The sequence below is a fragment of the Parasteatoda tepidariorum genome, chromosome 2, assembly GCF_043381705.1.
Source record: "Parasteatoda tepidariorum isolate YZ-2023 chromosome 2, CAS_Ptep_4.0, whole genome shotgun sequence".
In the NCBI taxonomy this organism is placed as follows: domain Eukaryota; kingdom Metazoa; phylum Arthropoda; class Arachnida; order Araneae; family Theridiidae; genus Parasteatoda; species Parasteatoda tepidariorum.
In genome coordinates, this window is record NC_092205.1 from 878,640 (window position 1) to 893,190 (window position 14,551).

Sequence of the window (14,551 nt, forward strand, 5' to 3'; positions counted from 1 at the left end):
CAACATGCATAAGAAATGTTAAATAATTTATACACATCAAGTCCATAGAAGTCAGGAGAATGTCCATAAGAGTCGAAAAATTCCAATGTTCTCCCTTCAGTCATATATAGAGCTAACCAATGAGATCCAGGTCGAGTTGAGTCATCAGTGTTGACGACAATAGCTTGATTTTCTTGCAATAAAGGTATCATGTCTCTCGAATAAACGCCTTTAAACTTGGAAGCTGTTGTAGAATCTTGTGATAAAATTTCATAAATCTTTGCTCCATCCATTTCTTTAACTTCCAAAATCGTATATAATGTCTCTTGATTTGTTAATTTCTATGACGTTCTCAAATTCTGCAAATACGATGACACAGACTGTTCCATCTAACGGTTTCTCAAATTTCATTTCAATTCGTAAATTACTATGCTTTATTAAATTGAAATGATCTCCGTCACATAAATCAGGGGACAAGTCAAAAGCATATAGCGTGTAACCATCACAAAATTCTTCTCGAGAAATGAAATTACCCTTGTCACTTCTCATATGTTCAGTGCTCATAAATAAATTTTGATAAGCTCTGATATATTGTTTTTGGGAAAAGTTGAGTTCGAGTGGATTGTGGGGAACAGGTTGGCCGTCGACATACACAGCAATGAAATTTAAATTAAAATGTTTGAAATCAAAAGGATTCTTTTCAAATGTACCATGGAATGCATCATTTTCAACACACCCTATTATAAGTCGCTTTGGAATTTGTCCCACAAACACATTGTCTTGTACTAGCGACATGTTTCCTTTAGGAATTGAAAACACTTTACATAGAACTCGATTGATAGGATATTTCGCAGTATCTTTTTCTAAAGCTTTTGCATGGCCGAGAATGACTCCAGGGCTTACTCGTACTTTTCTTACTAACAATGAAATTCTATCTAAAACAACTTTATACCCAGACTTTCCTATTAAACAAAATTCGGGTTTACTGCGAATCAGTTTAATTTTTACATCTACCAAGTTTAATAGTAATCTATTTTGATGAAACAAATCACTGTGAATGCAACCAATCATATCCACGGTTGAACTGAACTTAAAATATTCTGATCTTTTTTTAAGTCCATCATCGGAATCCTTATAATAAAGTTCTGCAGTAAGTTGGGAGGTTTTGCTATCATAGCCGTGATTTAAAAGAGTTTCTAAATAGGATCTATATGGATAAGTGTTACTGGAATTTGATATGATACGGTCGTTTAAAGATACATCCACTTGAGAAAACAAAGAGTGTAAAAATAAATTGACTGGACCAATATTATCATCTGCTGTTAAATTAGTATTATCGTTTTTTAAAATTTTTGCTTGAACGTGAAGTTGAGTTTGGCCTAAATCAATAAATTCGTCTCCTGATCCAGATATGTGAAATTCAACGGGACCACCGTCAAACACATTCGATAGCGGGTGAAATTCAACCCACTGTCCACTTTGTATAACTGTTTGCGTGCCGGGCATCTGAAACAATTCCAACTCCGACTTCACACATTCTGGGGAACCTTTCAAGAGAAATGTCATGATGATGAGTCAAAAATATCACGTCCTCTTCCTTTCTGTCTCTTTGATGAAATGATTTTTTTCTTAGTCTTGCGCTTTCTTTTATATCCCCCGCTACCCATCATTGACTGTATTTTACCAAGTGCTTTATTGGCTAGATTTTTACCCGACTCTTTTGCTCTATTCTTGGCGGATGTTTTCAAATCTTGGCCTGCTAATACGTCCGTCATAACACGTGATCCGGTGACTAATGCTTCTTTTCCAACAGTTTTTGATCCACGCACAATATATGGTAAAGCAGCTCTAAATATTCTTCTAAATATGCCGCCCAAACCATAACCTTTTTGATAGGATATACCACGATAATAGGGTAAACCATTTCCCATTTGAGAGGCATAATGGTCTTCCAATTTCTTGGAGCAGCACACATAAGGTACTTTCATCTTGATAGCTAATCTTGTAATGAAACATTTTTTAAAAACACTCTGTATTTATAGTATTTGTCGCATTCGAAAATGCAGTACAATAATAACTTTTCCACGTGAAAATGGAACAAATTTGCCAGAATTTAATCGCAATTCAAAACTTATGGTTTGAATTGTACTTCGAATAACTGGAACATATTGTGGTCTGTCATAATACTTGCTTACAACATCTCCATCTTTTCCTTCTACTTTGACAATCCTCAACAATGGCGCGTGAATATGGCCTACTATTTGCTGAGACACAATGTCACTGTAAATATAAAAGTACGAAAATCGAGTCCATGCGTCAGCGGCAAATTGACTTTTCATGGTACCCCGAATAGTCGTGTTATTTGGAAATCCTAAAATCTCCCCCAAATTTTCAAGATAAAGACAAGTTCCCTGCACTGCATTAATTTTAACTAGTTTCGTAGCTTTATTATAACTTAATGTAAACCAACTAGGGTTTTTGGGTAAAGCTTGTTGTATAGCTCCTACAATCTCAAACATTGATTCATAACTTCCCACATCAATTTTTTGATTTACAGTTGTTACAATATTGCCATTTTCAATATCGTATCGAAAATAATTATTAGTTTCATTAATATTCAGCCATGAATGAGGATAAATAATTTCAGATAAACCCACCTCGTACTCTCCTTTTAGGTCCAAGGGGGTAGGCAGCTGAACTGTATAATGCGAGACTTTGTTTTCAGAAAAATATTGTAACGAGCTATCAGAAGGCAACGTCACGTAGAAAGACATGATTCTTAATGAGACTGGTTAAACATTTCCATCCTATTTATACTTTTTGAATATCAGTCACCCAATCATTAAACTTATAAGGGTAACCTAAAAATTTAACAAAATATTGCATCCTTCCATTGATTTTCCTTTTTTTAATTACTTTTTCAACCGGAAAATAACCAGAATTGACAACTTTTTGTAATTCTTCAGCATAAAAAGTACCTTCAATTGCTTCATTCATTAAATCTTTTATTTTATATACTATAGGATTTCGAGGAACTATTTTATCTATCACAAATAATTCCCGAGTCCAATTATTTTCATATCCTTTCTCAAATGTAAGTTTTGATTTACTAATGCGAACAGTGTCACCTATTTGAAAAACAGCTTGTTTTGACTTATCATTATTCACCTTATCACTATATAAATTATTCCATACTTCTTTTTGATTATCGATATTCACTGAGGCTGGTTCCATTTTTATACTTCTGTGTTTGGTATGATTATAACTATCGATTAATTTAGAAATGACGTCAATATATTTTTTCGTATTATATTCTGTAAAGTATTTCCACATCTTCATTTTTAAAGTGCGGTTAAATCTCTCAACAATACTTGATTTCGTTTCATTATTCGTTGTAAAAAAATGAACTCCTAAATTTTTAAGGTATCGCTGTATAAGTTTATTTGTGAATTCTGTTCCTTTATCTGATTGCAGTTTCTCAGGCTTTCTTTCCTTAAAAATAGATTTTAATGCAGACAATACATTTTTAGCTGATTTGTCTTTAATAGGAATAGCCCAAGCATACTTTGAGAAACAATCAATACAAGTTAACAAATATTTGTATCCACTATTAAACTTTGCTAAAGATTGCATGTCAACTAAATCAATTTGAAATTGTTCATCTATACCTCCAACAATCACTCGATTCCGTTTAAATATCTTTTTTACTGGTTTATGTAAAGTATAAGAATCCTTACTCTCTAACCATTTTTTAATTTCACTCTTTTTCACTTTACCTTTCACTGCATCATAAATAGCATTGACTCCACCGAAACTTCCTGGATGTTCAGGCTTTCTATAAACTGATGATAATAAATTATCCATTTATACAAAAGTGATTGAAATTTTTTTTTAAAAAAATAATCTGAAATTTTTCTACAAATGCTAAGAGTAAAAAAAAATAAACTATCGTTCAAAATTTAAATATAATTATATTGGTAGCTAACAAAATTATTATAAAATTTTCCCTGTGGCGAACTTTGAAATTTAAATCATTAGCAAACTTAAAACAATTTTTAAAGAACTAAAGTTTCATTAACCTCTGAAATAATAAGTTTTCATTGCCTGCTGAAAAAAAGCACCAGTCTGAAATAGAAAATTTCAATGCCTGCTGAAAGAGAATGTGTAAAAAAAAAACATTTAAGTGCAAAGTAAAAATAACAAATTTGATATAACATAATTACATTTATTTAGGTAATAGTAAAAAAAATTTAAAATTCATACGAACAGAAATCCTTTCTTGCAGCTTCGATGCATACATCCAATTTAATATTTTTTAAGTACTGTTCACTCAAATAATTTATTAACGGCTCCCGTTCAGGGAACAACATGTTTTCACACAATTCCTTTTCAAAGTCTCTAACGAGTCCTGTAACGTTCAGATGCATACATGACTCATTGAAGTCTCTTACAGGCACTAAGTCACCGATTTCTACTTCTTCATCGCAAATCCTTACGGGTGGGCGAATGTCTTTTTTTTGTCCTATGTTTTTATATAAGACGAGGGTGAGGCACACATTCATATCCTTCTCGGCCTCTTCGTAGCGGTCGTTCACAGGTTTTTCAACTGGCAGGTTCCTCTTGGACACAGTGCGGAAAGTTTCCAAGACGCTCCTGTTCTTAAACTTAATGGCTATGTAGCTCGAAATGACGTCGTCCTGGGCCTTTTTAATTGCGTTCCACTGGGAGAAGGTAACATCTAGAGGAAACTTATAGACTCTTCCACTCCTGCACTTGTATTCCTGGGTCAGGGTATATTTCCCTTCATCAGACATCAGTAGATAGAACTCTCTCTTGTCGTGAATGTTCACAGCTTCCAAGGCAAGATTTATATCCACAACATCAAAAATCGACGTAGGAGGACCATTCTTAAATACAACAACGAACTGCTCTGGTGTAATCGTAAGCCCAACTGTTGATGGGTAATAGGCATCGTCGTATCTGTTGAACTTTCTGATATGGATGCCAACCTTCTTAGCATAAACGCTGGCCAGTACGAAGAAATTATCTCCTATCGGATAGTAATGCTCTGGATACGACCCTTCTTGAAATAAGCCTTTCCTCTTAGGAACAACCTAAATTAAAATAAAAATATTTTTGAATCATCAAGAAACATAACAAAGTAACTAATAATAATAATTAAATCGCTTATGTTACAGAAGTTTATTTAACTAGTAATTAAAATAAAATAAAATTAATTTAACAAGCTTTATTAAAAAATATTGTAATGACTGAGAAAATTAACTTTTCACAATTTCGACTAAGATAACTAATTAATTTTCTATCATTAACAAAATAGAAATGGCTAATTAAATTTAACAAAATCATTTTTTGGTTAAATAAAGATGTCTATTAGCGTCTCTCAGCAGTTTTATAAATAATACTAATTAACGTTATCAATATACTATGTAAAATCAATATAATAAAGCAACATTACAAAAATTTTTAAAGCATTTAAAAAAATGAGTACTTACTTGAATATCATCATGCTTTCGCTTTAGTGATTCACTTCTATCCATACCGAAAATCAAGAAAACTAATAATTCACTAAAAGTCAAGAAACTGAGAAGAAAAAAAACTTTTAACTATAAACTTAATAATTTAAAACTTAACAACTACAAGAGACTAACCAACGAAATGCATACAAGCAACTGAAGTACTATCACATGAGTGAAGATAATTTAATCCGCATACGTCACAGATAAAGTCGACCCTTGCTAAATCTTGTCCAAGCCGGACTTGCAGTATCCGCTTTGACGTCAGCGCACATCCCGTACACCCCCTAACATATGGTTCGATTTAGCGATACACGTGCTTAACAGATTTATCGTTGCCAAGACGAGAAAAGTAATGATAACAAGAAGGCGAGCAGAAATACAAAATCGGATAACTGATAATGTTCAAGTGAAAGTATATCGATGAAACTAGCGGGTGTTATCGATATCGTACCTGTCATGAATTAAATACAAAGTTTAAACTTATTTACGCATATCATACCAAGCGCCCGCAGGGTAGTTGTCTAAAGCGCAGCAAACAACTACCCTGCGGAAGCTTTTAACTGGCGTTGGTTCGATCCCCACTCGGGACTAAAGTATCAATTCATTCTAATTATTCAATAATTCAATTTAAAATAATTTATTAATGTAATTCCAAGTATTAAGCATATCAAATAATAATGTAAAAATAATAGTTTAATTTTTAAATATATTTTTATTTTTTTTAAAAATATTATATTTTTATTTTTTAAAAATAAATTACTAAAGATGAATTCAATATTGAAATATTTTTATTACATTAATAAGGTTAATTTATTTCTAATTCATTTAATTATAAATAATTTAATCCATCCGACTACATATAAAAATTATATACATATAATAAAATAATAATACATGTAAATAATATAAAATTATATATTTCTTGATTACCTTAAAAGAAATGAGAATTTATTATTTAAATATAAATTTATTTTAACTTATATTTTAAATCATATTACTAAAGATTTAATTTAAATAATATGAAAACCTTTTTTTTTTAATTGACATTCACTAATTTAAAATTAATATCACAAATAAAATCAATATCAGTTCTGATGCATAATTATTCAAATATTATTTTTATTTATTTTATTTTATTCCTTAAATTTAAATTTTAAAAATTATCTTTCTAACATTCACATATAGATGGCGCCATTGATTCTCGATCGAACATAACATGTTGCCACCTCTAAAAAATATTTTAAAAAAAATAAAACCATCCAAACATATTTTAGGCTTAAGAAAAAAAAGAAATAAGCTCCACATGACGCTGCAGACGAAGTTTCGATTTCAAAGAAAAAAGAAATAAGCTCCACATGACGCTGCAGACAAAGTTTCGATTTCAAAAAAAAAAGAAATAAGCAGCTGACCACTTTCTCCCTGGGATGACGTCACTACCCATGCCTCACGATAAGGGAAGAAGCAGAGAGGGACTATGACGTCACTTCCGCCGCACCAATCCCGGCTTATACTACTTACGAAGGCCGGATCGCAAACGCTATTTAACAGGCCAATTTTCAAGGCTGATTCGTTGTGTTAAAAGAACATTTTCAAACTGCATTTATGATTCAAAATATTTAACCGTAGCGGCGCTTTTTAATTGTAATAGTGTTTTGTAAATATTAGCCAGAAAAATTGTATTGTCAGAGCTCCAGATAATATTGTTAGTCAGAAAGGAATTCTACTTGGCAATATAATGACAACGAAATTTGCTTGTGGAACACAAATTGAAATTTGTATTCCAAACAGGCTTGGTGCTCTATAAAAGATTTTAGCTCTCTACCTAGTCAGAAAGTGGTCGATACTTTAAGTGTCATAGACCAGAGGTGGGAAACCTGCAGCCTCCGTGAATTTCTTGTGCGGCCTCTGGCTTTAATATTTAATTACTAGCGGGTGAATAAAAAAAGAAAATAATCAATAAATAGTCATAAATAATAATCATAAATCAGTCATGAACAACACTGCGAAATCATGCACAAAACTGAAAGGCATATAACCATGCAATTAATAAAGCAAAAATAATTCTAATTATTTCTTAATTTATTATTTGTTGCCTATCGCCGGTGGCTTTGCGTTATTACATTAAGCAAAACACGTTTTTTGCAGTTCAATCCATCAGAATAGAGATTAATTGAATTCAACATCACTTGGGGGGAAGCATGATCTCGTGGTCAACACATCACAGTCAAAATTTACCACTTCCTCCTTTGTAGGGGCCATAAGACACTTATTTCCACAGTATTAAAATAGCTCAATATTAGTGCAGTTATAATAATTATCAAATATATCATAATAATACTTTTTATCTATATCTTTGGTGTAGCATATTATATGTAGTATTTTTGGTGCCTACTACATACCCTACAACATTTGAATATTGTGCGAAGTACGCTTATCAGTGGCTAGCAAAATAAAGCCAACATTTTAAAATAGACTTTGGCCATTTTTCCATCTGACTTTTTATTTGCTACTTAAAATATTTGTGAGCAGTGATGGGAAATTTAATTCTAGTTCATTAAAGTAATATCTTTTGCCACCATAGGAAATATATTTTCTGAAACTATCCTATGTAGAATTTTTATTAAAACTGCACCAATCACCACTAATGAGTACTACTGAAATTAATTAAGCGTTATTTACGATATTCTACTGTTCCCTTTTCTCCATTGACTTTGCTATTTAATACATAATTTTTTTAATTTCAATGAATGCATATTCTTCTTCTTCTTCTTCATTGGCCTGACAGCCCAGGATGGGCCCTTGCTTTCCGCAGAGTTGAACTCCACGCTTTTCTACACTTGACCAGAGACATCCGATTTGTGACTTTTAGAATGTTTAAATCAGTTTCGAGGCAATCGAGCCATCTAAGTCAAGGTCTTCCTCTTTTTCGAGTCCCTAATGGACTGGCAGAGAAGATCTTTTTTGTAACGCGGTTATTATCCATTCTTGATAAGTGTCCCGCCCATTTGATTCTCTAAATTGCAATATATTTGACTACGTCAGGTTCTTTAAATAGTATGTAAGGTTCGGAGTTAGTTCTTCTTCTCCAGATATTGTTACATTTAAGGCCACCAAATATGCTTCTTAAACTCTTTCTTTCAAACACAGAAATAGTGACTTTTTCTGTCATTGTCCAAGTCTCAGTAGAGTAAGTAAGAATGTAATGCATATTACCAGCTTTAGTTCAGCAATGGTATCAATAATAATATAGCAATTTTTTCAAGGGTCCCTTAAGAAATGAGAAAGTATTTTTTCTCCATAAATTTTGCTTTTTAGTACTTAGGTTATTTCTATTAATGCCTATTACCAACGTATACATATCCATGAATATTTGTGTAGATTCAGAAATCTTTTGGATTATGACTATTTGTACTGAGCCACTTACAAATTTTTTCATAGAAAAAATTTTTAATTGAAAAATTTCTTCCTATCAAATTTCTTAATAAAAATTTCTTCAAAAACTTATATGATTTATATTAAAACTTTTTTGAAGTCTGCAATTTTTTTTTTGCGGTTTATGGTAACTATTCCAACAAAATGCTTCATCGACTGGTTATGGTGCCAATTTCAGGGTCCTTTTTTTGTACAGAGTAAATATTAATTTGCATAAAGCACCAATGAAATGAAATAGTTCAACTTCGGCAACTGTAGTTCTTTAATAAGTAAAATTGCTGTAATGTGTGATATCTGTTGTTTCTCCTTTCTTGCTTTTCCGTAGGGATGAATAATTTGACTAAGCATTTTTGTTATGGCTTTGAAAATCAAGTATCAAAATATTTGTAGTCACTTCCTTCGCAGTTACTTTTATCCCTTTTTATTTTCCTGCATATAAACCATCTAAAGAATTGAGTCAATCAGTCCTTGTGTGATGAAAAACATCAACTAAATCACAAGTCCAGACTGAATAATTAATTGTAAGGTTATGAGAAGAATTTCACGAGCAGCCATCCAGTCTATTCCGAGAACAGGTCATCTCCAGGATATGGCCTGTTTTCTAACTAAATTGAGATTTTACAGCACAAAATATTCTATAGGAGGACATGAATTTTTTATATCTTAAATATAATATTTTTTTATATCCATTAATACAGATAATCTTAAAAATGCAAGAGTCTCAATTTTGTGAAAAAGGTGAGCATGACAGGTTTTCGGACTCATCGATTCAATTAAGCAGCGTTTCTCATAAATGAATTCCCCATTCATTTTGCCACTCAATGCGTAACTAATTTCTTTTTTTTTTTTAACTTTGTTACCGTTGATTTTAAATTATTCACTTTTATAGAAATATGTTTTAAGAAATTTCTATAAACAAAACAAACACCTGGTCTCAGATAACCTTAAAAATATTAATTTGGCGATGCAGTCTTCTTTTTGCTTTTTAGTACAAAGCTTATTATTTTACTTCAATTAATAAAAACAACTAAAATTAGTTATCATCGGCGTAAATACCTTTATATTAATATTGGCGAACTCTTCAATGAATTAGTACCATTTATTAATTTTACTTTTCGGTGCAAACTTATTTTCTTTCTATTTCACTTACCGTTGATTTTAAACTATTTAGTTTTATAGTAACAAGTTTTTTTTAAAAGCTATAAACAAAGCTTAAAAGCTTAAAATTTGAAAAGCTATAAACAAACAAGCTATAGCATAGCTATAAACAAAATGAACACGTAGTTTCAGATAACCTCATTCAAAAAAAATTTGTGTCTCCGATGTAATCGTTGTTTGTTGAATTTATCTGATATCGAGGAAAAATATCCTATATATTAAAATACGTGCAATAAACTTATTTCTCGATCAAATAAAGCTAATATCAGTAACGTTCAAATATCACTAATGCTATCTTTAAAATATTTGAAAAACTAGAATCATCTACAGTTAAATTTAAAACATTGGATAACACTTAACCAATCGAAAAATTCTATTTAGTTTTTCGTTATCCCGCTAGAACGGTTGGTAGTAAAATGTTCTAATGTCGACAGTGACCTTACCCGCGCTTCGAACTATCAGTACGCGAAATTTCATCGCTCCCGGTAGCTCAGTAGGCTATAAAAGAAACACANTTTCCCATATATATATATAAAACATATTGAATAAATGCAAAAAGAAAAAAAGAAAAAGAAAATTAAGAAAAACAATAAATTTTATTTGCTGCGCATACTGCAAGTAAATAGAACTCATAAAATAAGTTCAAAAAGTCGAGAAAATATGGAAAAAATTACAGAACAATGAAAAATGGGAAAAAGAAAAATAATAAAAATGATTAAAAAAAAGAAACAATAAAAATAATAATAGTTTATTTAGTGTCTTCTACTTTATTTGTAGTAAATTTTTGTAAAAATTTTTTTGAGTACTCTTCACACTATTGTATTGATATATTTTGCTTTGACTATATTGATAAAATATTGGGAAGCACTGCTTTTTACGGATATAATCGCGTGAGCTGATGAAAAGATTATATCTTTTATTTCCCAGATTTTAATTAGTCTTTTTCCTTTTTCTCGGATTTTATTTTATTATTTTTCTTTTTCCCATTTTTCATTGCTCTGTAATTTTTTCCATGTTTTCCCTACTTTTTGAATAATATATATATAGATATATATATGTTATATATAGGAATATATGATCTTATTTCAAGAAAATAAAAGTCATTTCTACAGACGAGGCACACAAATTTGCTTCTGTTAAGTTTTATTCTGCATCTTATGATAAATTCTTAAGGAACAGGATCTCTTGGCAGGGGCATGGAGTTTGGCAATTCTGGCCGTAGTTTTGCTAGCAGTTACTTCGTGAAAAAGACTCGAATTTTTGATAGCTTCCGCTACTTAAACGGGGATACTGAAAGGGAATTGGGTGCAAGAATATCCTTAGTTTAATCAAACGTCATTCAAGCGGGAAAATTTAGAGATTTTGATACGTTCCGAAGATGACGCCATTCGCCATTCTGACGATAATTTTTTGGATTTTCTTAATGCGTATTTTTCTAAGAGTTATTTTCCATTAACTTCCTTCAGAAAAAAATATTTTAATTGGCATCTTGACTTTTTATGGTTCTTTGTGAGAGAAAGATTTCTACATCTTAAAATTAATTAGAGAAATCTATTTTAAGCGCTTATGATTTAATATAGAAAACTCGTATGAGGCATTCTCTCCCTCTCTCTCCCTCCCTCCCTCTCTCTCTCTCTCTCTCTCTCTCTCTCTCTCTCTCTCACACACACACACACACACACACGCACACGCACACGCACACACACACCATTGAATTAGTTAGATTTATATTTCAAAGGAGAAGTTATTTTTAGAATCTTGTCCCTCTTTCACTTCCATATTAGGAAGCATTAAATGATTTTCCTTAATGCGTGAGGTTACAAGACTGAGCCTTTTTACTCATTTTCTATTAGTATTTAATAAGGGAGCGATGGTTTTCGCATGTCTCTTGCTTAATAATGTGTTCCCTGTAAGATCTGAAGGAACCATCCGTAGTTTTGTCCACACCCCCTCCCTTGTGGAGTGTGGATGTGAACTGTTATAACCACCAGCCTACCTGAATAAACCTTTTGAGAACGTATGTGGTTAACGACTGAACTATTCAAGCTGAATACAGCAATGATAACAAGGATGTAGCCCTGTTATTATATATAAATATTGAAGTTGGCAAGCAAGAGTGTCTGGTTTAAAGCAAGTTNATAAATACAAAAAACACGAAGAAAAATAATTAAGAAAACAAGTATTATTTATTGCGCATAAGCTGCAAGTTAATAGAACCCATAAAATGAGTTCAAAATATAGAGAAAACAAGGGAAAAATTACAGAACTATGAAAGAAGGGTGAAAAAAAATAGTAATAATAAAAATAACAAAAAACCAGAAAGGGAAAAAAAACAATCCGAAAAAAAGGATAAATATTATCTTTATTTCTATCTTTTATTTTCCGGATTTTTTAAAATATTTATCCTTTTTTTCGGATTTTTTTTCCTTCCGGTTTCTTATTATTTTTATTATTACTATTTTTTCCCCTTCTTTCATTGTTTTGTAATTTCCTCCTTGTTTTCTCTACATTTTGAACTTATACATAAATATATATATATATATATTTTTAGATGGATTTCTACAATTTTAAAATTAATTGAACTAAATAGCATGCTGAATTAGAACTCTGCAGTGTTGCAGTCTGAAATTATTGCTATTCTGGCACACATTTTCGTTTGCCAACGTCTTCCGATATGAATTCTTCTGTTTTGTTCTACTTTTGGTCATGAGTCACACCCCACCCATTTTAAATACACTACTTCGTGGCTATAGCAGGCTCCATCCATCAGACTAAGTGATGGTGGCTGCTGTTTAAGACAGACAGTACTTGTTTTTCTCTCTCTGATGTGGAATTAATTATTCGTAGCTGTAAGAATCTGTTCCCGTATTGCTATCGGCCATTTTGAAAATCTAGTTATTGTTTTACTAATTCTGATATTTTATTAACTCACGATTTCGCCTTGTTCTTAGTTAAGCGCTTTTTTAAAGATATTATTTGATTTTTGTTTTTTCTCCATCATATCAAATTGTAAGAGAAGAAAATTGTATGAAGAAAACAGAACATTTAATGTAGAGCGGGATTATTTCTGTGAATGATGTGTTTATGCAATACAGTTTTGTTTGCTTTGAAATAAACACTATTTGACTCATAAAAAACATAACTTTTTCAATTTAGAAGCTGAATCTAGACTAGAAGTATTTATTTAAAAATACTTCTACTGAATTAGTATTTACATTATAAAAAAATTATTTAATATTAATGTAATAATAAGTAATTAACCATGTGTGAATACAAAAATAAAGCAAATTAAATTTTTATTTTAATAAATAACTTCATATTTTATTTTATTTCATTATTTCTGTATAGGACAATAAAGTGATAAAACTATACAAAAACTAAAATTATTTCATAAAAGTAGTTCTATCAATGTCTCTGTTATTAGTTTTAAATGTGGCCTCTCATAGTTCCTCGTCTTTTCCCAATTAATGAATAACATAATCTTTAGGAATTAGGAAATCCTCTTGATGAAATGATTAATAAGAAAAATTAGTGAGAATTACATAAGTCGTGATTAGGAGAATAAGTTTTTAAAATCAAAATAAATCACTTCTTTCCCTTTAAAATCAAAAGTGTTTAAAATGAATAGGATTGATTTAACGTTTCTAATAAAGGAACTTATTAAATTTTCTTCAAGAAAAGAAAATTGAACGAATTAGTTATTCTTCTTGGTTTTAAATAGTATGACGTTTGTTTTCTTACTCTATCCCTTCCTTCAAAATTCATAGAAATGATTGCAAGCCAAAGTAAAGAATTTCATTGAAGCTTATTATTTAGGAATATTTTGTTACATTAAAATATTCCTCTACAATGGATATTTACTTCCCTCGAAAATATTTTTACTGGCCCAAATTCTATACATTCTTTATTTGAAAAATACAGTTCTAGAATAAAAATCTTCGTAAATATTATATTACATTTCAAAGAAAATATTTCTCATGGTTCTTGTGAACACAATAGCAAAGTTCAGATTTAAAACGATAGAATTTAAATCGAGTATTCAATATTTCCTATTTATCTGTAATATAATAAAATCGAAAAGCACAAAAGAATTTATTTTTTTCTTTTGCGATCCTGCAATTATCTTTTTTGGAATTTTTTTCTTAAATTACCATTTTGAGAAGGATTATTAAAAAAAAAAAAATTAAAATGAAGTTATCTGAAAGAAGTTAATAAAATTGTATCGCTTGTTGTTTAAAAAAATAGGATATTTATTTTCACAAAGCTAGTCGTGAACGTTTGTTTGAAGATTGCGTATCTAAAAGAGAAAACTGTGTAATAACCACCATTTGGTGTAAAAATGTGATGCAGTAGATCAGAAGCAGAATATTTCATTTAGCTCCAGAGAAAATATTTAATTTGGAATGATCTGATACGGAGTGGAAGCATTATTTTAAAGTGCTTAG

At 30.7% G+C, this 14,551-nt stretch overlaps 2 protein-coding genes across 2 annotated transcripts; both read right to left on the minus strand.

Annotated features, from left to right (window-relative positions):
* Positions 1–276: 276 nt before the first annotated feature.
* Positions 277–1,545, minus strand: LOC122272274 (uncharacterized protein F54H12.2-like). Its single transcript, XM_043055734.1, has one exon. It carries the CDS (start codon positions 1,543–1,545, stop codon positions 277–279), a length of 1,269 nt encoding a protein of 422 aa, XP_042911668.1.
* Positions 1,546–4,183: 2,638 nt separating this feature from the next.
* On the minus strand, positions 4,184–5,693 carry LOC122272273 (uncharacterized). Its single transcript, XM_043055733.2, has 2 exons — positions 5,493–5,693; positions 4,184–5,093 (listed from the first exon to the last, which is right to left on the minus strand). Exons 1-2 carry the CDS (start codon positions 5,535–5,537, stop codon positions 4,230–4,232), a joined length of 909 nt encoding a protein of 302 aa, XP_042911667.1. The 5' UTR covers positions 5,538–5,693; the 3' UTR covers positions 4,184–4,229.
* Positions 5,694–14,551: the final 8,858 nt, after the last annotated feature.

Excerpts from the sequence above, each read along its gene's own strand:
- LOC122272274 (XM_043055734.1), bottom strand. The coding sequence starts at position 1,545 with ATGACATTTCTCTTGAAAGGTTCCCCAGAATGTGTGAAGTCGGAGTTG.
- LOC122272273 (XM_043055733.2), bottom strand. The coding sequence starts at position 5,537 with ATGGATAGAAGTGAATCACTAAAGCGAAAGCATGATGATATTCAA. Across the intron at positions 5,094-5,492 it reads GAAAGCATGATGATATTCAA|GTTGTTCCTAAGAGGAAAGG; the intron begins GTAAGTACTCAT and ends ATTTTAATTTAG.